At 39.6% G+C, this 21,460-nt stretch overlaps 1 protein-coding gene across 1 annotated transcript; it reads left to right on the top strand.

Annotated features, from left to right (window-relative positions):
* The first annotated feature begins 7,548 nt into the window (after positions 1-7,548).
* On the top strand, positions 7,549-21,460 carry fubp3 (far upstream element (FUSE) binding protein 3). The gene is given in 19 exon segments (XM_079450966.1): positions 7,549-7,805; positions 10,779-10,887; positions 13,625-13,658; positions 13,745-13,794; positions 14,039-14,110; positions 14,572-14,629; positions 14,732-14,894; positions 15,111-15,209; positions 15,420-15,521; positions 15,720-15,822; positions 16,928-17,028; positions 17,148-17,289; positions 18,132-18,292; positions 18,419-18,492; positions 18,567-18,643; positions 19,769-19,840; positions 19,919-19,932; positions 19,934-20,044; positions 20,136-21,460. Coding segments are annotated over 19 exon segments (1,650 nt in total). The 5' UTR covers positions 7,549-7,706; the 3' UTR covers positions 20,145-21,460.

Raw genomic sequence — 21,460 nt, 5'->3', positions numbered from 1 at the left:
TAACCAAGATGGTAATTATGTCAATTCTTTTGGAGTTAAGAAATATGAACTCGCTGAATGGCTTTATGTCAATCATGGACTCACCTGTCTCCTGCTCACCTGTGTCTTGCCGGCTCGCCGATCTTTTATCTTCATGTTGCACGTCCCAAAAGCCATAGAACAATGACTGCAGGGGGTTTATTAAGGCCAATTATGGTAACCCAAAACTGAACCAGCGCCCCTGGAGCCCACGGAGAGCCCTTTCATACAGGCCGCCTGTTGCAATGGAGGGTCTGCAGACAATTACATGAAATGCTACTTTGACACGTAAAGCCATAAAGAAAGTTATTGTGTGCAAAAACTGATTGAATACAGGTTAATACAAGATAAATTGATAAAAGACTAGAATGTGTTCTAGTGTCTGAAGGTTTTCTGTGATGTGAAGGAGTTAAGATGCTCCTGACGGTTTGATCTACAGACTAATGGCTCTGGGGTGGCTATGAGGTCATAATCTCACGATGGATTTATTACACTCGGACGCGATCATTAGACTGGTTTAAAAGGCTGTTTAAGGACGTTTGGGTTTACACGCCACTATCTCTATCACTCACTTGCATTAGGGATCTGAACAAACTTTTACCGTAAGTATTAAAGGGTGTCTTATACTTCTTCATCTAAGCTTGAAGTTATTGAGATTTTATAAAGATCAGATTTAGGTGTTTTCCCGTTCAAACATAAAAACCAGAGAAACAAAACAAATCTCCCACAGATCTGCATTAAAGGAGACCACGTCGTCATCTTGAAAGTGGGCAGGTGTGCCACCGTGCAAACCTTAGCAAGTGCATAGCAACATCCACTTAAAACATGGAGTAAAAAACATTTAGAACGAGCGCAATTGTCTTTGGCGATGTCACTATTTAATAAACCAAAGTCATTTATGTTCTTTTATCATTGTTCTGCAGGCGTTGTTACTGGAAATGTACGAGTTTCCACTGTATTATTTGTTTGACATTTGATTCCTGTGTTTTCAAGCGCTGTTGTGTCTTCAGACGTCTGTTCCTGTCAGAGGGCAAAAGCCGCCCCCCTCTCCGATCTATAAAAACAGATGGGGGGCCATTACCTTCAAAGCTGCTCGCTCTTTGTTTCCGGCTTTGCACGTGATAAAATATTGATGGAAAAATAGAAATATTTTGCCTCCTGCTTAATGTTGCCCATCCGAGGGGGGTTAATGACCGATTGAGACCCCCAATCTCATGTTACTTGAGCTCTAGCCATGAATGGGCTTTCACACGAACCCTGTGGAGCCGTGCGCTCGATCGATAGCTTTTTATCAGAACACATGCACTACTTTACCAAACCGAAGCAGAGACAGAGGCCTTTCTGTAGACCGCTTACACGTTTTCCTGAATTTTCTCTGAAAAGATCTCTGTAAAGTGCCTTCAGGCATTCTCAAACCCGGCCCGGCATTCTGTTTCTGTGTATTACGAAACAAAATCTTGACTTGTTTCCAAATAGTGAAAATCTGATACTGCGACAGAGTTCGATTGAATCCGGCTCGAGACGTTTCCGATTGTTTTGATGTCAGAGAGATGAAACTCTCACATCAGAGTTCATCTCCAGGGTTTGTCTTGTTCATCTCAATCAATATATTTGTTTTCTCTCAGTGATCGTCTCTCCGGAGGTCTCTGGCCTCTTTGTCGACTCGCTCGCGATGTCTTTCGATTAGTTTAGGATCAGAAAGCCGCTTGGTTTGAGCAGGTGTCACTGTCTCTAAATGTTTTTTTAGTGTCGATAACCTCAATATTTAAAATACTCGAATGATCCATTTTTTATGTCTTTCAATTGTTGATTTTCAATGTTTTTTTGCCAAAAAATCCTAATGGGCTCCAAGGAGTGAATTTCAAGGAGTTCAAGTTGAAAATGTAGAGTCGTTTATAGCGGTTTTCAATTTAACTGGAAAATATCTTTTTTCAATTCTTTGTTTGATGGTCGTGAGACATTATTCAAATCCTCGTCGCAATGGATCATACAGCATGAAAATAATCCATCTCTCGTCGTCAGATGTTTCCCAGGAGGCTTTTAGGGCAGAAAGCGTGTGTGCATATGTTTTAAAATCATCTTGTTTGACTTGCATTTGCTCGGAAGGCTTTCATCGCCCGTCCCGATCCACCCACATTGGCTATAATCACCAGACGACACTGACAACAGAAGTCTGTCCCTCTCAGAGCATGCTGGGAGAAGTGCTCAAACAACAACATTTACCTGTTATTACCTCGCCGTCACCAATACAATGACAAACACACACCTCCAGCAGGTGAAGAGTAAGAGCCGAGCCACAGAAAGAGAAAAATCAGAGGAACACTAGAGCCGGGTCAAGCTGTCAAACACAGAAACAAGCGAAAACATCTGTCATTTTCACGGCAGGGTCTCGCTGTAATTGAGTCGCTGAGAGTGTCTGTATCGAGAGGAATCGTCCGGCGGTTACAAGCACAAAACTGTGATTATGACACCCTTTCGTTCTGAGCCTCCAGTCCTGTTAAAAGCATACGGCTCTGTTTGCGAAGTTGAGACCAATCATCAAAAAACCAAGAAACCGATGGCTATTTAAGAGCCACTTTAACTAATAAATTCATACCAGAGGGAAATGTGATTGCTCGGATGTTGCTCTTTCAGAGCTCAGGAGATGTGATGGAGATCTCAGTTGTGTTTTATCTGGAGGTGTAAATGAATGCTGATCGTCGAGGTCAAATAGAGATTTGAGTAAATGTGATGAGAAATGTTTGAGATCTTCACTAATATTGACTTTTGATTGCAGACGATACGAATCTGAGCTCAGTTTGACACATTTTTGACGTCTCTTCTCAAACTCTCATGACAGACACATTTGTCAGATTCTGACTCGTTTTATCAGGAGAAATATCCGAGACGCAGATGAGACATAGGTCAAACATGACTTTTCGTTCCATTGACTTCCATTCATACGCATGCGAATGCGTCAGACCAGAAACGCAAGCCCGTCCGGAGGTATTTCGCATTTCGCTGCCTGGCAAAGTTCAGGTTTGGTTAACTCGGACCTGGGAATTCACGTCATGTGAATGCGTGAGACCAATGCAAGATCAAAATGTCACAACGTCTTAGAACAGAAAAGTAAAAGATGGACGAATCGCTGACGACCATTTTTGCATCCGAACGAATTTCGCATGGTCAAAGTCAAGTCTGACCGTGGCATTAAGTTCTCATTTGCTCTATTAAGTATGAAATGAATATATTATGGGTTCTTTTATTTATGGCATTTCTTTTAGTTTTGTACAGTTATGTTATGCATTTCTATATACTGTTTTTGGTGTTTTGTTTAGGCATGACACAATATAATTTAAGACAAAACCAATGTTTCCTGTTTTTATCAACCCTTCTTATTTTTCACATTTGTTTTGTTCAAAGTCTCCAGGAAACTAAAGGTAATTTTGCTTCAGTGTTCAGGCAGCTGTCCAAAACCTGATGATAAGTTTGTATTATTAACCTGTTGACACACACACACACGTTCTCTGTGAATCTCACAGCTGTAGAAAGCAAATGATTATTCATGAAGGATGAAATTAGCAGATCCTGCAGAAGTCTTTGGACATTCGATCATCTCTGGGTCATAACTGCTTGCAGGAGACAGAACAATTACTGATACACTTTCAGCCCTTGAGCCCTTCACAGCCGCTTCAGATGCAGATTCAGATTTCATGTGCACATTTCACCTATGCATATGTTTCTGTCCTCCATCTGCACAACAGATCACATCCAGTGAAATGTAGAAACGTCAGGGTAAATGTTTCATTCGGTAGATCACTGTGAAATATGAAAACAATAGAACAAAGAAAGCAAGATGGACTATATCTTAAATGTTTTTAATTGAAGTTTTAAAAGCAATTTGTTGTAATGATATTGTATAAGTTTTATAAAATTCAAATTGCATGTTTTTTATGTTTTGTTCTTTAAAGTATTTCAATGTTCACCTATAACATTTCACATCCAAAGAACCTCGCTGATCACAAATGTTCTTTGTAGTGGAAAACAGTCTTTATATTTTCAGAAGAAATAAATGGTTCTTGCGAGAGGGTTTGGTTTCGTTGGGGAACTAAAAATTGGTCTTCTACAGCATTGCTGTGAAGAACCCTTTGTAGCATATTTATTTAAGTATGCAATCCGGTGTTTTTTCCATTTTGCTTTCTAAAGATGCATTCCTGTCAAAGTGTAAGAAATGCCTGCGATTCATACTACTTGTCACAAACATTCAGCTGCCATTCAGCCGACAGAACCAATTTGCATAAGCAGCTCTACAATGGATGGCAATTTAAATGTCTACCAGTGCAGATGTTTCTGCCAGATGTTACACATGGTCTGAAGGAGCTCAACACAACTGATGGATATCAACAGTATCACATTGAGGTGAAAAATGACACGAGAAGTTTCCTCTCGTACAGAACAACCAACACACATCATCACATCAGCAGCCTCGTCCTCTTAAACATGTGTTTGCTGTATCATTTTTTATTAAAAATGTAAGACTGAATTGGGAATGAACAACAATATTCTTCACAGTCGTATTAATTGGTCAGTTATTACAAATTCATCAAATCACATGAAGATTTCATGAAGTGTTAATATTTCTAAGTTCTGAGTTGGATATTATCCCGACCCGACTTTTTAAGGATGTCTTTGCTACCATGAGTCATATGGTAAGTTTAGTTTGTCCAATTTTAATTATTTTAATATTTTGGACATGTTCTATCTGGTTTTAGATCATTACATAGCACTGAGTCATCTCTGTTGAGGGAGTAACAAATTATATTTAGCTTGCTCCGGATTCAAGCATTTGTGTTGTGCTTGTTTTGTTGGACCTGAGAGTGACATTTGATTCCATAACATTCTTCTTGAACGACTAGAGGGGTCAAAGCCTCTGTATTACAATGGTTTGCTTCTTACCTCAAGAACAAGACTTATTCTGTCAATATAGGGAACTTTTCATCGTCATCTGTACATCTGTGTTTTGTGTGGTGTGCCCCAGGAATCAATTTTTGGACCTTTCTTGTTTTGCCTTAATACGCTTCCCTGGCCCTTATTTTTCAGAAATACAATGTTTCATAATATCACTGTTATGCAGACGATTCCCAATTTTACCTTCAAGTAAGGCTTGACACCACTGGTTCAATTGATGTGTTATTCAAATGAGTATATTATATCAAGAGGATCCTGGCAAACACGTTTTTGCAGGTAAAAAGAGGATCAAACTGAGGTTTTAGTTCTAGTTTGTCCTAGAAATTCTTCTTCTGCTCTGAAAGTCCAGTTAAGTCCTCTTTCAACAAATGTACACAAGCAAATCAAAAACCTTGGACTGATCTTTGACTCTTCACTATTTTTTGATAAACAAATAAGTGATGTTATTATGGGACCCATTTTCCATATAAGGTCTATTGCAAAGTTGAAGAATCTACTTTCAAGCTAAGATTTAGAAGTTGTGATTCATGCTTTTGAAACATCACGATTAGATTATTGCAACTCTCTTTATTTTATTCTCCCTCAGTCTATACAAGTTGTTCAAAATGCGGCTGCATTGAAGACTTTTGAATGGGTCTAATAAGAGGGACCACATCTCCTCTATCTTAGCATCCCTTCACTGGCTTCATATTAAGTTTAGATTAAGTCAATGTTAAAGTCCTTATGTTCATATATAAGGCATTGTCTGGTGGTGCACCAAGGTATATAAGTGATCTTCTTGTGCCATACTGTCCCGCTAGGGCACTTAGATCTTCTACTCACTTGCTCTTAACTGTCCCTCGGTGTCGCTATAAATCAAAGGGTGATCGGCCTTTTCTGTGGCTGGTCCCAAGCTTCGGAATGGTCTTCCCTATCGTGTAAGGTCTGCTCCTTCAATGGACATTTTTAAATCTACTCTTAAATTGTATTTTTATTTTTTAGCGTTTGGTAACCAGTAATTGTTATTTTTAGTGTGTACATCTATTTTGTACTCTGTACAGCACTGCGGATCAATTTATATTGTGTTTAAATGTGCTTTATAAATAAATGTTGTTGTTAATATAACACTCCTAACACTCCTGTGGTCACTCTTGCATTTATTAAAATTGATGTTGGTACACTAATGCGTACACTAGCATATAAATATGTTACGGTAATAGTCTAACTCATTTTATTAAAAAAGATTTTTAAGACTGACAGATTATACTTATTCATATTTTAACACTATGTATTGCAGCGCAATGCATCCTGTGACTTTGGGACACCGACACAGTAGAGACTGGGCAATAGTGGATGTTTAAATTCATATTATACAGTTAAAACCGCATTCAACTGCCATATCTGCTCTCATGACCAGAAGGGGAAAAGGATCTGAAAAGAAGCGTAATTTCTCGCTTTGTAGCTTACAAAAAATACGATGGTGAAAGTGCAACTAAAAATATAACTTGGTCAAATGTGGCTTTGTCATTCGTATTTATTATTACAGATTCGTAATTTCTGATCCGTTTGAATAAATAAGTGCTCACACCATAAGAATTGTGCAAAATACATTTAGAAATTGTGATATAGCTCTTTGCGATCACTCCGTGCCCATAAGGGGCGCTCTTTTAAATGAACAAGGATTCAAATATTAGTCTATTCATTCTAAGCAAGTGCAAGCGGCTCTTAAATATTTTTATGTAAATACGGAGTCGTTTTTAATTCTATTTGCTGTCATTGTACGCTGCTGAGCGTGTCCCGAAAGATGGCGGCAACTACCCAGAATGCAATGCACAACGACGTAGATTCCCAAGATCTATAGGTAGAATCGATAAAAAAAATTGTACTCCGTAATCCCAAATAAAGTAAAAAAAACTGGTGTAGGTTCTCTTTGTTTATCTGGAAGTCATTTTACAAGATTATTAATATACTTGACAAAAGTGTCTTGTTTTACGATTGTGATACTGGTTCATTGGAAATAGATAATATACTTAAAATACTTATTCTACTTGGGAAATACCATTTACATAAAGCAAAGTTTTTTTCTAGCGATATAATGATGTTTTATGATTCTTTAATATTAATACGGAAGAATTGCTGTTAAGATCTCGGTTACTGAATAAAATGCTTTGATGTTTTAGATGTATAACTGCTTTGTTTTTAGTTTTGGTTATTTGCATTTGTGCAATAATGTACTGAATTTGTAAATTCCCCGTTTGTAGAATAAAAACATACTCATCTATAGGCTAACTGAACTCTATAAAACACGTGTTAAACATTTTTGTTTATTTATTAAGTACATTTATCAACAAAATTATACTTGTTAAATGTTTCAAGTTTAAAAAATACCCCCAATGACTTAACAGTAAATTACCAAATTGAATATGACAGGCAAGTTAATTTAGATCATTCAATGTGCTTTTAATAGAAAAATGTTACTGAATCAAAAATGATAATGAATTAAAATAACAGTCAATGCAAATATCTTTATTTAAAATCACAATAAAAGCTAAAGATACACAAGAGGCACAATGAAAGAATTTAGTGATAAACTCATTCAGTGAAGCTGAAATCTCATCCAGCGAGGAAGCACGTGTTTGAAATCTCGCCGAGTCTCTTCGGTCTCGCGAGACGTGCGCCTGCGTTTCCTGTTCCGGGGTCGATAGTGTGCGCTGCGTGTGTGTTTATGTGCGTGTGTGTGTCCGTGTGTGTGTAAGTGTGTGATGATGATGATGGCGGAGCTGGTGCAGGGACAGGCCTCTGTGGCACAGCCCGGGATGAAGGCGGACGGATTCACGGACCCGTTCCACCGCGCGCGACAGGTGCGTGCGCGAATGAGCGCGTGATAGCGTCCTTTATGTGTTTAATAAGCGTACGTTTGGAGCGTGTGTGTGTATGTAGCCTGTTAGCTTCTGCTGCAGGAGCTTAGAAACTCCAGCACACACACACGCGTACACACACTAACGCACAGATTAAGGCCACAACCGTCGAAACGCAACGCGTCAATCGCGCGCGACGTGTCGACGCCGCTGACAACAACTTTTCCGCCGTCGTTTGTTTAAGAAACTACAAAAAACAACAGGAACTAACTACTACAACCTGTTGTTGTTGTCATGAACAAACCCTTAAAACTTTACAAACACGCGCTGATGAGCGACGCGTCCGCGATGCGGTGCGCGCGTCGTCGTCGTCTTGTGTCTCGCGGAGTGTAAAACGCGGATTGTAAAGTTTGTGACAGTTGTGTTAAAACACACACACACACACACACACACACTTGTGTAGTGAGCTGATCATGTGCTCGGGGCAATGAAGAACTTAAACCCTGAGTGTGTTTGTTTGTGTGTGTATGTGTGTGTGTGTTCAAGATAATACATGTTTTTTATTTATTGTACTTCCTGAACTTCTATATTCGATGTAAAATGAACGCATTGCAATGTTAAAGCGAACACGTGTTCTTGTAGGGCTTATATTCTCTAATGCTGAACTTATATTTGGCAAATGTTCTGCTGAAACGATCAATGCTTGTATTTTCTATATTCACATTTACAGTATAGAAGTTGTATATGATGAGATCTTGTACATTTAGTGCATATATTCTCTATACTGACATTTACAGTGACGTTGAAGTTATGTAAAACATGTGCTGAACACGTGTTGTATTTTCAGTGCATAGCCTATATTTTCTATACAGTATATACTAGTGCACGTGTAGTGATCGTGCTGTTGGCTTTAAGTATAGGTAGAGTTCAGAAAGGGTTGAATCTAGTACACGAGCACTATCGGTTGTACTTTAAATGTTGTAAACATCTGCTTATGTTTGCTTGAAGTGTTTTGGGGTTAAGAATATCATTCAGTGATCACATTAGTAACACACAGCTGACATGATTCATCTGACATGACGTTTGCATAACACGAAAAACCGGACGAAAGCGATGAACTCTGCATGTTAAAACGTCTTCGTAAAATAGCTGACGTATGTGACTTTGACAATATTCACTAATCAAGTTTAGAAGTAATAAAGTTTTGTATGAATGTAAAATGAATTGTGCAATCTCGTGTATTTTACAACAATCTTGTTTTAATACGGTTTGCTTTTGTAACGGTGACTGTTACAGGAATAATTCTGCAAGATTCACTTCGTACGAATTGCTGATCTTGTCGAGCCAGAAATCACGGCGATGTCTTCAGCTGTTGAATGTTCTCACATTGTGTTTTCGACACAAAGTTATTTTAAATGACCGTACTATAAAACAATGAGCTACTCGCTCTCACATGTTAAACGCACAGCTGTTTGGGCCTCCATTTCGTAACATGTCAAATCTTTATCTGAGCTCATGGCCTTGTACACAGACACACACACCTGTGCTGAGTTTTTCTCTGCGGCTCAACCCTTCTTGTTTAAAAGCCGGACGCTCTGAGCATTTCGCATTTATCAGCTCTGCTGAGGAAAAATAGATCTGTCATGGTAGATCCGTCAGTGATTGACGTGCCGGGTCGTTGCTTTTACTGTTATATTCTCACCTTCCGGTTACTTGCTCACATGAACGCAGGCTGAATGATATTGACAACGTAACTCAATAACGTGAGACAACAAAGCTTGTAAAATTCAATTTAAAGGTCCAGTGTATGAACGTGTGCGGCATCTAGCGGTGAGGTTGTGAATTGCACCCGACTGCTCGCTCCGCTCACCCCTCCTTTTTCGAACCACTACTGTGGCTGACACGGGACTGAGATGTCGTCACGTTTTCGTTTCATTGTCGTATGAGATAACGTATTTATGACACTCGCTCTGTAGAGCAGTTTGTCCGTTTAGGGCTCCTGTAGAAACAACATGGTGAATTCCATGTAAGGGGACCCGCGGTGCATGTTGATAGAAATAACTCACTCTTAGATAATAAAAACATAACGCTTCATTGCGTAAGGACTTTATTCACCTCTGAAGTTATGTTTATTAAAGATCCTCCAAAAAATTACACACTGGACCTTTAACACAAATGATAAAATGCACACGTTCCATGTTCTTTCTGCATCTACGTATACTCCGACCATATTGAACTTTCTGATGTATGACAGTCAATTGTCAAAGTACATTGCGCAAGTTCACATGACTGTTGCATCATGGGTAATGGGCTAGTTGCACAAGATGGCGCCGGTGAGCTTTTGCAACACCAGAGTCCGCAAACTAATTTCTGATCGTATAACACTGTCCAGTATTTTAGTTTAATGAAGTGCGCCGCAATGTAAAGCGGATCTGTCATATTGCTTGTATATTACTTTTTTTAAATCCCCAAAACACCCATATTTGTCGGCCAAACATCCTCCTTTTCCCATAAGACCGGAAATGACTCTGCCGACTCTGGCGTCCCAAAAGCTCACCGGCGCCATCTTGTGCAACTAGCGAACTCACAGACTGCCTAGTGAACAATCGTCAAGCCTCACGATGGGTTTTCCTCAAGTCTTGAAAAAGACATGGATACGTTTCTGTGCGCTCTTGCTCGTCCTCCTCGATGTGGGCAACAAGTGACCAGTTGTTCGGCCGAATTCCTCCTGCGTTTCGCTGGTCGCTTTCCCATGGGGCGCTAGTTTATCTGTGCAGTCACATAGCTGACATTCCTTCCCAACATTCCCAAGAACGAGGCTTTAGCCGGAGGGATGCGGTGGAGACCAGCCTCTCTCTCTCTCTCTCTCTCTCGAATTTAACAGCAGATCTGTTTTAATGTTGTGCTCTCACATGCGCACATTTGACCTAAAATGTCTTTTGCACGTTTCATTCACGGGTTTCTCTCATCTCACAGATTGCTAAAATGGGGGGCGAGCAGATGTCTCATCTGAACAGCACACCTCCCGGGGTCGAAACTTCTCTCTACGGCTATGGAGGCCACAAATGCTCCCTGGATGAGGGAGGTAAGTCATCATTCCATTTGAAACAGTTTGTTGTAGTAAATCCCTTCTTTAACCCTCATACGGTCCTCTTTTCCTGTTTACACTCCTGATATTTGGGGTCAGTATCGTAAAAAATCTATACATTTATAAAATACAAATAATATATCTTTATATTCACCTTTACATTAATGCTGTGTTTTGGGACACATGAAGTACTTTTGTACCTATTTACCACAAAATTCATCAACTTTACCTTTAGCTTAAATGTGAAATATTACATTTGTTATTAAAAAACCCATAAAAGATTATCCAGATTTAATTAACATAATTTCTGGATATTGATCTAGGTCTTAGGTGTAGAATTCTGCCATCTGCTAATTAGACATGAACCTAAAACGATTACAGTTATAAAATAAATAGTTTGGACCAGCGGCGGCCCATAGAGATGTGTGTGTGTCTGTCTGTGTGTGTCTATGGAGTCCTCGTAAACCACATATACAAGTTTGTGTGAATATGTCTACATTTTATTTGTGCTCTAGTAGGGCTTTAATTTCTGTATGGAAATTTTCAGATTTATGCCGGATTTATTTACATTTTCTTGCATTTCCCATTCATTTTCAATTGGGGTCATTTTTGACCACAAATACAAGATTAATAAAAAATTTGTACGTACCTTCAGAACAACCGCATCAAGCCCAGTTTTTACCATGTAAATATAGAAAAGTCACAAAATCTTGATGTTTGATGAAGGAAACCTTTTTCAGGGAAAACTTGATTGGTGTCATATTGACCCAAAGTGGAGGCTGAGGGTTAAAAACAGGTCCTTCAGACTCTGAATGGCTGTGTTTGGAGTATTTAAACAACACAATCGTTTACCTGAATGAAAATACTCTTATTCACACTGAATGTCATGCGTGATGTATATGACTTCATATCTTTAGTCAAACACAAAGGTCTTTTTTGAAAATATATTTCTCCAAAAAGCACAAACGTCCACCATTAAAACACTTCAACCGAATCCTTTGGTGTAATTCATAGTTTGAGATGATTTTTTTAAATAAAAACCAAAATGCGCACAAAACTGGGAAATTGAACACTTGTCTGGTGTTCATGTTTTTGTTGGCCAGCCGATGCATGCGGGTAAAGGATCCACATACCACATAAAGTGTGATTTTTACTTCAGTGTCAGACCTACACCGTAGGCCGAGATGCGGTTCACCGTACCCTACATCAGTGCGACACGGACCGCAAGCGCTGTGATTGGTCTGCTTGAACCCCCTCCCTTCAGGTCAAAAAACTCATAGCATCGGGTTTACTCGTACGCATTTCTGAATGCTTTATCTAAATAAATTGCGTGTTTTTCTGTATTTAACAACGCGAGCTGCAAAAGTTTACCTGCTGCTATCACTGCTAAATGCGCCTCATAAGCGCACACAACAAACCGCTACTTCTTCTCCTCTTGCATTTGTTACACAAGCAACACGCAAACAGCAACAGTTTGACCTATGACCTACTTGTATTCTAATACATCTTATACATTTAACTCCTTTTTGTATATCGGTGCACTTTATACCGTTGTAGTTAGCATTGGTTTAAATGGTAGAAAATTGTTGTTGAAGTTGTTTAAAACGTCTTTGAACTCGAGCAGTTTTCACTCTGTGTTGTCCAGGTCATAGTGCACTTGTGTAACGACCCGTCACCGTGTGTGTGTGTGTGTGTGTGTGTGTGTGTGTGTTTTGGTTGGTGTCAGCTCATGGTGTTCATTCACAGAGTAACAGGGTTGACAGGTTGAGTGTAACTTGAGCATTAGGATCCTGTGAAGTTAGTCACACTGAGCTTTGATTCATATTTCTGTTCGTCGTTTGCTTCTGAAAGCAGTGAAAAACTTAATGAAGTATCAGTAGAAGAAACACAACAGGCCTTGAGCCGACATCTTACAGGAAGTGAAACCTGTTTGTGTGACTGCAAAGAAACACTGCACTAAAATAAGTGCACCAAACGCCTACCCCTGACACACCGTTTCAATAGAAGACTGATAAACATAGAAAAGTTCAGAATTCTCCTGTAACTTTAAATGGTTTAACTTTAAACCAAACGTGAGACACCATTGTGTTTCAATCACTGATCTGTGTAAGCTCATGACGTCAATACATATTTAGATTTATTCATTTGGCAAACGCTTTTATCCAAAGTGCCCTACAAGTAGGAGAGGATATAACATATCAGATCAGCGGACTAATGAGACCCCTCAACACATGACCAATGTGCTCATTATGAAATCTAAATACAGGCTGTATATGTTAAACATTTACATGTGGAATACACACACACCTTCTACACATTGATTAATTTGGGCATAAAAGCGGTGTATTGAAATCAAACATTTAAAAAAATCAACAGAAGTAACAATTCATTTAAACACGCATGTGAACTTAACACGTATGGTGCGCCTAATAGGTCGAAAAACTGTTATTTTAGAGCATCATTTTGACTGTAAGTCAATGGCGCTCTCTGTCAGTCAGGCATACCAAGATGGCGGCGTGATCGCTTCCGGTGGTAACTTTGTTATTCGTTCACTTTTGGCTTTACAACTTGGCAGACTGCTCACATTTACACACAGCGTCATTACACACCGCATGAAACGTCATTTTAAGGACATTGTAATAGTTACTCTATAAACAGGATTAACGCTGGATTCATTGTACGCTACAAATATTAGTGTTTTTTATTTGTACTAACTTGTATTTTTCTGTTTTAGTGGCCAACCAGCTGGGTGCAATGGTACATCAAAGGTGAGTGTCATTATTTATGAAAAATAATGTTTTGTGTTACAGCTCATATGTGTTGTTTTAATGTCTGTTATTCTTTCTTGGTTTAGGGCTATAATAACGGAGGAGTATAAAGTGCCTGATAAGATGGTGGGATTCAGTAAGTGCAGATGACTTTATTATGGATTTATGTTCAAATATGACTTGAAAAAATGAGTGCAGCTGAGAAGTGACGCTGTTTCATGGTCCTTGTGTTCTTACGTTTTGTGGAAATGGTTTATAGTAGCAGGTATTTGAGATGGGTGTAAGATCTACAGTTGAATGTTTCGTTCGTCTGAACGTAAGAAATGAACATCATTGAAACACTCGCTGTGGTGTTAAAGCTCTTTCATGTTTTTTGACAGTAATCGGACGGGGAGGCGAACAGATCACCAGAATCCAGCTCGAGTCCAACTGTAAGATCCAGATCGCTTCTGGTACGTTCCAGTTTAACCTCCAAAGTCTCGTTTGAAACCATCTGATTTATGACACATAACTAACTTCATTCTAATGGGTATTTTTAGAGATAATCACATTATGGTTGTAATTCATTAGTGGATTTTCATCTTTTTATGCTGCGCGTTTCTTCGGCTTTTCCGCAAACACGTTCCTCTTCTTTCCAGCCTTGAACTTTAAAGACTTCAGACGTTTTAAAAACTTTAAATCGTGTCCGGTTGTGTAAAAAAATATCACTGCTATAATTGTAAAACAAACATTGTGATATTTGTCGCATGCGTATGTTTTTTTCAAATGAGAAAATTACAAAATGAAACGATCGCAGTTTGGAACACATTGGCGCTTGCACGTCATTTCTGGTTGTTTTCTTGTTGGTTTGTGTGTTTAAGTTCTTTTCTCGGCTTTAGAAGTAGTTTTCAGTTGTTTGTCGTGTCACCCACAGACAGCGGAGGAATGATGGACAGACCCTGCACCCTGACCGGAACTCCAGAGAGTATCGAGTAAGAATCCACTGACCTTTAACCCAAACAAGTGCTTTCACGTTTCTGCGTCTGGACTCCGTGTTTCTGATTTCTTAATTTTGCTTTCGTTCGCTTCATCAGACAGGCCAAGAGACTGCTGGGGCAGATCGTGGACAGGTGTCGAAACGGACCGGGCTTCCATAACCAGATGGACGGGAACAGCGCCGTTCAGGAGATCTTGATCCCCGCTAGCAAAGTTGGTCTGGTCATCGGCAAGGGAGGAGACACCATTAAACATCTGCAGGTTAGTTCTGGTCCGAACTTCTGGACTGAATCGCGACAAACCGACAGATATTTGTGAGGTCAAACATTCGGCGACGTTATAGATTGCATTTCTGCCGTTGGTCAGGGAAAACAATAGCTGATGTTGTGTTAAGTGATGAATTCACTAATGTGGATGAAACGCATCAAGTGTGTTGCTGAGAACATTTTAAAGTTGTGAATGATTTTTGTGTTCCAGGAGAGGACAGGAGTAAAAATGATCATGATTCAGGACGACCCGACGCCCAACGGATCTGACAAACCCTTGAGAATCACAGGAGATCCTTATAAAGTTCAGGTCTGGTCAAACACAACTTCATCTCTGCTTCGCTTCAGTAGTCTTATGTGTATTATTAACAACTTCATCACAATGTTAACTTGCTTTGAATTCTTTATATCTGTCATCAGCGACTCTTGACTTGTTTTTTGCCGCTGTTGTGAACCCATTTGATTTCAGCAGCAGATAGTTTATGTAACACGATGTTTCTCGTTTCTCTGTTTTCCGCAGCAAGCGCGTGAGCTGGTCGTGGAGATCATCAGGGAAAAAGATCAAGCAGATTTCAGAGGAGGACGCAGCGACTTCGGCTCCAGGATGGGCAGCAGCATTGATGTAAGATCACAAACAAGATTCAAACCAAATCATTTTTTTCACCCTTGTGGTGTTTCAGACACTATTAATGTGGGTTTTTCTGTTGTCAAATCTAATCTAGAAGGTTTACGTCTCATCAGCTCTGTCCTTCCAAAAAAACGTGTCCTTAGTGTATTTCAAGTCTCGTGATTATTTAAGCTTGTTTGTGTTCGCACACAGGTGGCTGTGCCCAGGTTCGCGGTGGGCATCGTCATTGGCAGAAACGGGGAGATGATTAAGAAGATCCAGAACGATGCTGGTGTCAGGATCCAGTTCAAACCAGGTCAGACGCTTTCTTATTGGTTGTGATATGTTTCTGTACTCAACAGCGTGTTGGTTTCAGTCGGGTCATGTTGGGACACTCGCATCACACAAATCTCTTAAGACGGAGATGAGTGAAGTGTTAAGGAGATTAAAGCGATGAATCTACTCTTCAGTCACGTGTGTTTACACCGCTCACCTGCACATTCACTTTCTGATGTAATCCCTCATTAATGCAGAATTATAGTTTGATTTTGAACATGATCGCACGTCTAAACGTTTTTAATGACACATGAACATCGTTCTTTGAAATGTCATCTTTTTTTTTATATATGTGATGCATTGTATTTCACGATGAAGATGACTTGGTAACCTAGAATTCTTTGATTTGGTTTACTTTCAATAAAACAAGGTTACCAGGTTAAATATAATAATCTGTTTAAACGCTAATATTTGCTTGCTGAAGACATTTTGCTTGTGTGAATTTGGTTTTGAGGAACAAGTTTGATTGAAGGCTTGTCCTCACCTATCGGCGACGTGTAACGCCCTCGTCACTACACAAAGCGCGCCAATGTGAGAGTGAACACCGACGTGCAAAGCGCAATGCATAAGTGTCATTTTATTTAAAATGCCTTGGGCGAACATTAATACCAACGACGAAGAGGAAGTTTAGTTTAATTATTCTGTGTGACAAGCGACGGTCAGAAGCAAAGTTGCGTAGCGCCCCCTTGTGTACCGGGGTATTTCTGTTTTTCATTGCGTCAGGGAGTGAATTTTGCACGTTAACTCGCCCGAAAAAACATTGAAGATCGCTTGGGTATGAACGTTGTAAAATTCTTGTGATAAGCGCACGATTAAGAAGGTTAAGAAAACATATAATTCACATTAGGGTTCAAATGGACACAAAAGATATTATTGTAAATAGATTATATCCATTACATTAAATTGATATTTTTTAATGAATGTTTTGATTTTGTTTGTTATATTTTATGAAATGTATGTTTGACTGATGTAGTTCAGTTTTAAATTATTTACCTGCATTGATTCAATTTTTAAATTTAAAATTAGTCCAGATTTTCCTTTAGAATCATTGAATCAAATCAAATATATTTCATTGTGTTTTTCAGATGATGGGATCAGTCCGGAGCGAGTGGCTCAAGTGATGGGTCAGCCTGAACGATGTCAGCACGCCGTTCACCTCATCAATGAGCTGGTCAACACAGCACAGGTACACACGCACCCTTTCATTCGCACGATACAAGTGACAGTTTTTGTGTTTTATAGTTTCATGTGTGTTAATCCGAGATCATGTGAAGAGGAATTGAGTGTGATTTTTGCTCTCTTCAGGAGCGAGATGGGTTTGGAGGTCAGCTGGGGACGAGAGGTCGTGGCAGAGGTCGTGGGGATTGGAACATGGGCACACCTGGAGGTTTACAGGAGGTCACCTACACAATACCTGCTGATAAATGTGGACTTGTTATCGGGAAAGGTCAGAACCTGATCAATCTTAAATTTCATCAGAAACATCTCAACACAACAAACCAATTCCAGACTCAATGTTTTTGATTTGATGCTCATGGTTATATGAGGTCTTGTGTGAGTTATGGTGTCAATTTGAAGCAGACTTATGTTCCTTTAATTGTGAAGGCAAATTTTTCACTCTCTTGGTCTCAGAGTTTCTCTTCTGCCTTATGTCACTTTTTTGTATAACGTTCAACTTTTAAAAGTCCCAGTGAAATAAAAAATGACACTGCTTATTTTTTCATGAAACATTGCAGCGTTTATTTTAAATAGTTTATCAATGTGGGTCATTATCATCTTAAAATTTGTAAGCCCCCATAATCTTTAGTTAAAACTTGAAAATGCACTTCCAACTTAAGTGACGTTTTTTAGAAGGCTTGGGCGGAGCATCCTTTAACTCCTCCCCTTCAACCGTCAGTCTGTTGCCGGTTCCATTTGAAAATGCAAAGGCTGTTTTATACATCAAATCACAGAGAACGACTGAAGCCACGCCCACAATTTTTCTCATTTGAAATTCCTTTTTACTTGGAAATAAAACAATCGCAACTTCCGGGTCACAGGGACTTTAAAGAACAGTAATCCATAATGCATAAATGTTTTATTTGAACTTAATGTTAAGTTGTTGTTTTTGTTAATTTTGTTTTTTTAAATAATACATTTAATATTTAGTGCAACGATCAAAGAGGCGACATTAAATAGATATTGTTAATATAGATGCAGAATTTAGTTTAAATGGACGAAAACTAGAGAAGGTTTATTTTAGAAGGTTTACTTTTTAACTTGAGAATTGTGCTTTTTTCATCTCTTTAGGTGGTGAAACCATCAAGAACATCAACCAGCAGTCCGGAGCTCATGTGGAGCTTCAGAGAAATCCTCCTCCCAACACCGACCCCAACGTCCGTGTCTTCTCCATCCGGGGATCCCCTCAGCAGATGGAGATGGCCAGACAACTGATAGACGAGAAGATCGGGGTGAGTGATCGACATAAATAGCCCACTGATCGTCTCTCGCTCTCTTTTTCTCTCTGCCACAACTAAACCATCAGGCTTTTTCATGTTTCTTTGTGTTCTGATGGTTTTGTTCTCCTGTTGGTGTAGGCCACTGGAATGGGAGGAAACAGCAGTTTTGGACTCAGTCCTTTTACCCAAGGACAAGCTACTCCTCATCAGAAGTGAGCGTCAAACACCTCCTATTTGATTCTCATTTGCGGTGAATAGATTTGTTAATGGTTGTGTTGTGTTTCAGCGGCCCTCAGACTTTCATGACTGGAGGATGGGGTACCGCATACCAGACGTGGCAGCCTCAGGGCCAGCAGGACCCCAGTAAGTAACTCGTCTTTATACGCTCGGCTGTCTTTCTCCTGAAGACCGTTGCTGTCCTTCAGTTTGACTTGATTTTGGTGATTTCAGGTCACAATGGATCCCAGACCGGTCAGATGGACTACTCCAAAGCTTGGGAACAGTATTATAAAAAGCTAGGCAAGTGAAGGAGGATATATAGTTTTATGATGTATGCACATCATCAGGGTTGGGGTGAGGTGGGAGGCAGCAGTTTTCGGTTTGGCGGCCCATTATGCTTTGTGTTTGGGTTTAGGAGTGCATCCTGCTAGAGAAGCGTGATTGGATTGAGTTTTTTTGAGTTCACGAAGACCATCCCTGCTTCTGAAATCGCCTACTTCCATACTAAGTCACGAGTCAAACTTCAAAAGTTAATCAAATAAAAATATCTATCAAATAAGTTCGAAGCGGGTTTATGTTAAAGGCGCAGTTTGTAAAAAACAGAAATTTGCGACATTATAAAGAAAATGCATAACACTGGCCAAGTGGTTATTGGATATTTTACTGCAAAGAAATTACAAACTGCTCCTTTAACCCGTCATAGGTCGAGGAGGATATGGGTCAATAACTATAAAACATGTTAGATGCGTCCAAAATCCACTCATACTTCCCCCACTCCATTTTAACAATCGATAGGTAGGTACTTATTTAAAATAATTCAGTGCGTACTGTCACAGTATGTGATTTCGGATGCAGAACATCAGTATATTTTCAGTTATTTCATTGCTTGTGCTCAGGGATCTTCGGGACCCTCAGGATCACATGGAAAAACGTAACATTTAGCAAACCGAAGCTCCAAACGTTTCTCGAAGTCATTGACCGATAGTTCAAAGGTCATTCTGAATGCAGTCAGACTGAATCCAGTACATCATCCACAAACTGTGATGTCAACCTGTTTGCAGTTCTGTTCTGCCGTATGTCTTTGTTTTTTCCTCAAATGTGTCTAATCTTCAGCGTATTCAGACCAGCTTCACCAACGTCACCAAATGAGTTTTTGTTGTTCGACTCGATCCAAACAAACCTTCACAGGACGCTGGTGAAAACGCCAGGGTTCTGTCTTGAAAATATTGTTCGAGGACTTTTTTGTGACGTTCCTGATGTTCTGTGCAGGTCAACAGAACCAGGCCCAGAGCAGCGGTCCGGATTACAGCAAAGCCTGGGAGGAGTTTTACAAGAAACAGAGTAAGAAACCTCCGCCCTCACTTTCTCATCCACCATCTCTCGACATGACTCTCATCTGGCTCATTTCTGTGTGTTCAGCTCAAGCGGCCGGTCCCCGGGTCCCAGCAGAGCTCTCAACCGGACTACACCGCCGCCTGGGCGGAGTACTACAGACAGCAGGGGGCGTATTACAGCCAGGGACAGACGCAGGCTCCCGGCCTCCCGGTAAACACGCAACACACGTCATGACACATTGTTGAAGCGTGACTTTATTGCTGAATGACACATGAAATGATGGTTTTCCTCTGTCCCGTAGGATCATTAAATCGAACGACTACAGATCCTTTAGTTGAAGATTTTTGAATCGCCGTGAGGAGGATACCAGACCTTTTGTAACAGAGGTTTCTAGATTTGCAACGCCTTGAAGACTTTTACTTTTTTCTTAGTGAGAAACACTAGCTGTAGAATGACTTATATGATTTAAAAAAAATAAAAAATAAAGCGAGAGAGAGAGCTATTTCTAAATCAGGACGTAAAATTGTTACTAAATACTTGTGTACATCATTATTTGAATGGGCAATTTCCGGGATCTTTTTTGGATCGTTTCAGAGTCGGGTTTGTTTTCTATATACTTCCTTTTTAATTCAATGATTATCGTCAAAACGAACCCGGGAGTTGTGACATTTCATCATCGATCGCGCTATATAATCTCTTATTTTTCTAGTCCTGTTGCAATAAACCAATTGTGGGCTTAGCAGTCTTGAACACGTTATGGTTTGATTTTGTCATGAGATGTTTTAAGAATGTGTACAAAAATGTGTTTTCTTTTTCTTTTACACAGCGCATTTTAATTCAGTGATATAAAACTGTGATGATGTTTTTGTTACAGAAAATATATTCTTTTGTTACGCGAAATATAAAAGCGATGTGCGACGTTGGCAGTCGGTTCCTGATGTAATTCCTCGTGTTCTCTTTTTTTCGGTTGTCGTTTTATTGTACTCTGCTTCAAAACAAAGGTGCAATATCTTATTTCAGTTTTTTGAAACAAAGACGGTCTTCTCTAATATTTTGACAACTTTGTAGATCTTAGAGGTATTTTTTTTAGACGTATGGATAATTTTTTATTACAGTGATTTGACGCGGGGCGGGTGGGGTGTCGGGGGGGTCGGTCGTGGTCTTGCTCGTATTGTGAGATTTTTTTTTCCGCTGTCTTGTAAAACTATGTATGTATGCTCAGAGACTTGACTAAATACTTTATTTAAAAAATATATATATGATAAATCAAAGACTTTTTTGTCCTTCATCGTACAGGAAAACTGTCCCTGTTTTCTGTTTTCATATACTGAAATTTGTCAAAGATTGTGAATGTGTCATTTGAAATTGGATGTTGCATCTTGCTGTCAGATAAGAGAGGTTTTATGTATGTTCTTTAAACTTTCAAGCGTTCGAGACTGCTAAGCCCGTGAGAGCCTACCTGTGTATTAATCGTAGTTTTTTATAAGTATTCAAAGATCAACGTTCTGTCTTATTTGGTACCACGCAGCAGTTTCTCTGAAGCCCCGAGCAGTACACACTGTGGACGTCTGTACGGTCCCTATCCAGTAACTTTTTAATGATGATTTTTGTTTCTTTCTACTCTGT

This window comes from Barbatula barbatula, assembly GCF_947034865.1.
Source record: "Barbatula barbatula genome assembly, chromosome: 2".
In the NCBI taxonomy this organism is placed as follows: Eukaryota; Metazoa; Chordata; class Actinopteri; order Cypriniformes; family Nemacheilidae; genus Barbatula; species Barbatula barbatula.
Note: the sequence above shows the minus strand (reverse complement) of the source record. Positions and strands in the feature narration are given on the sequence as shown.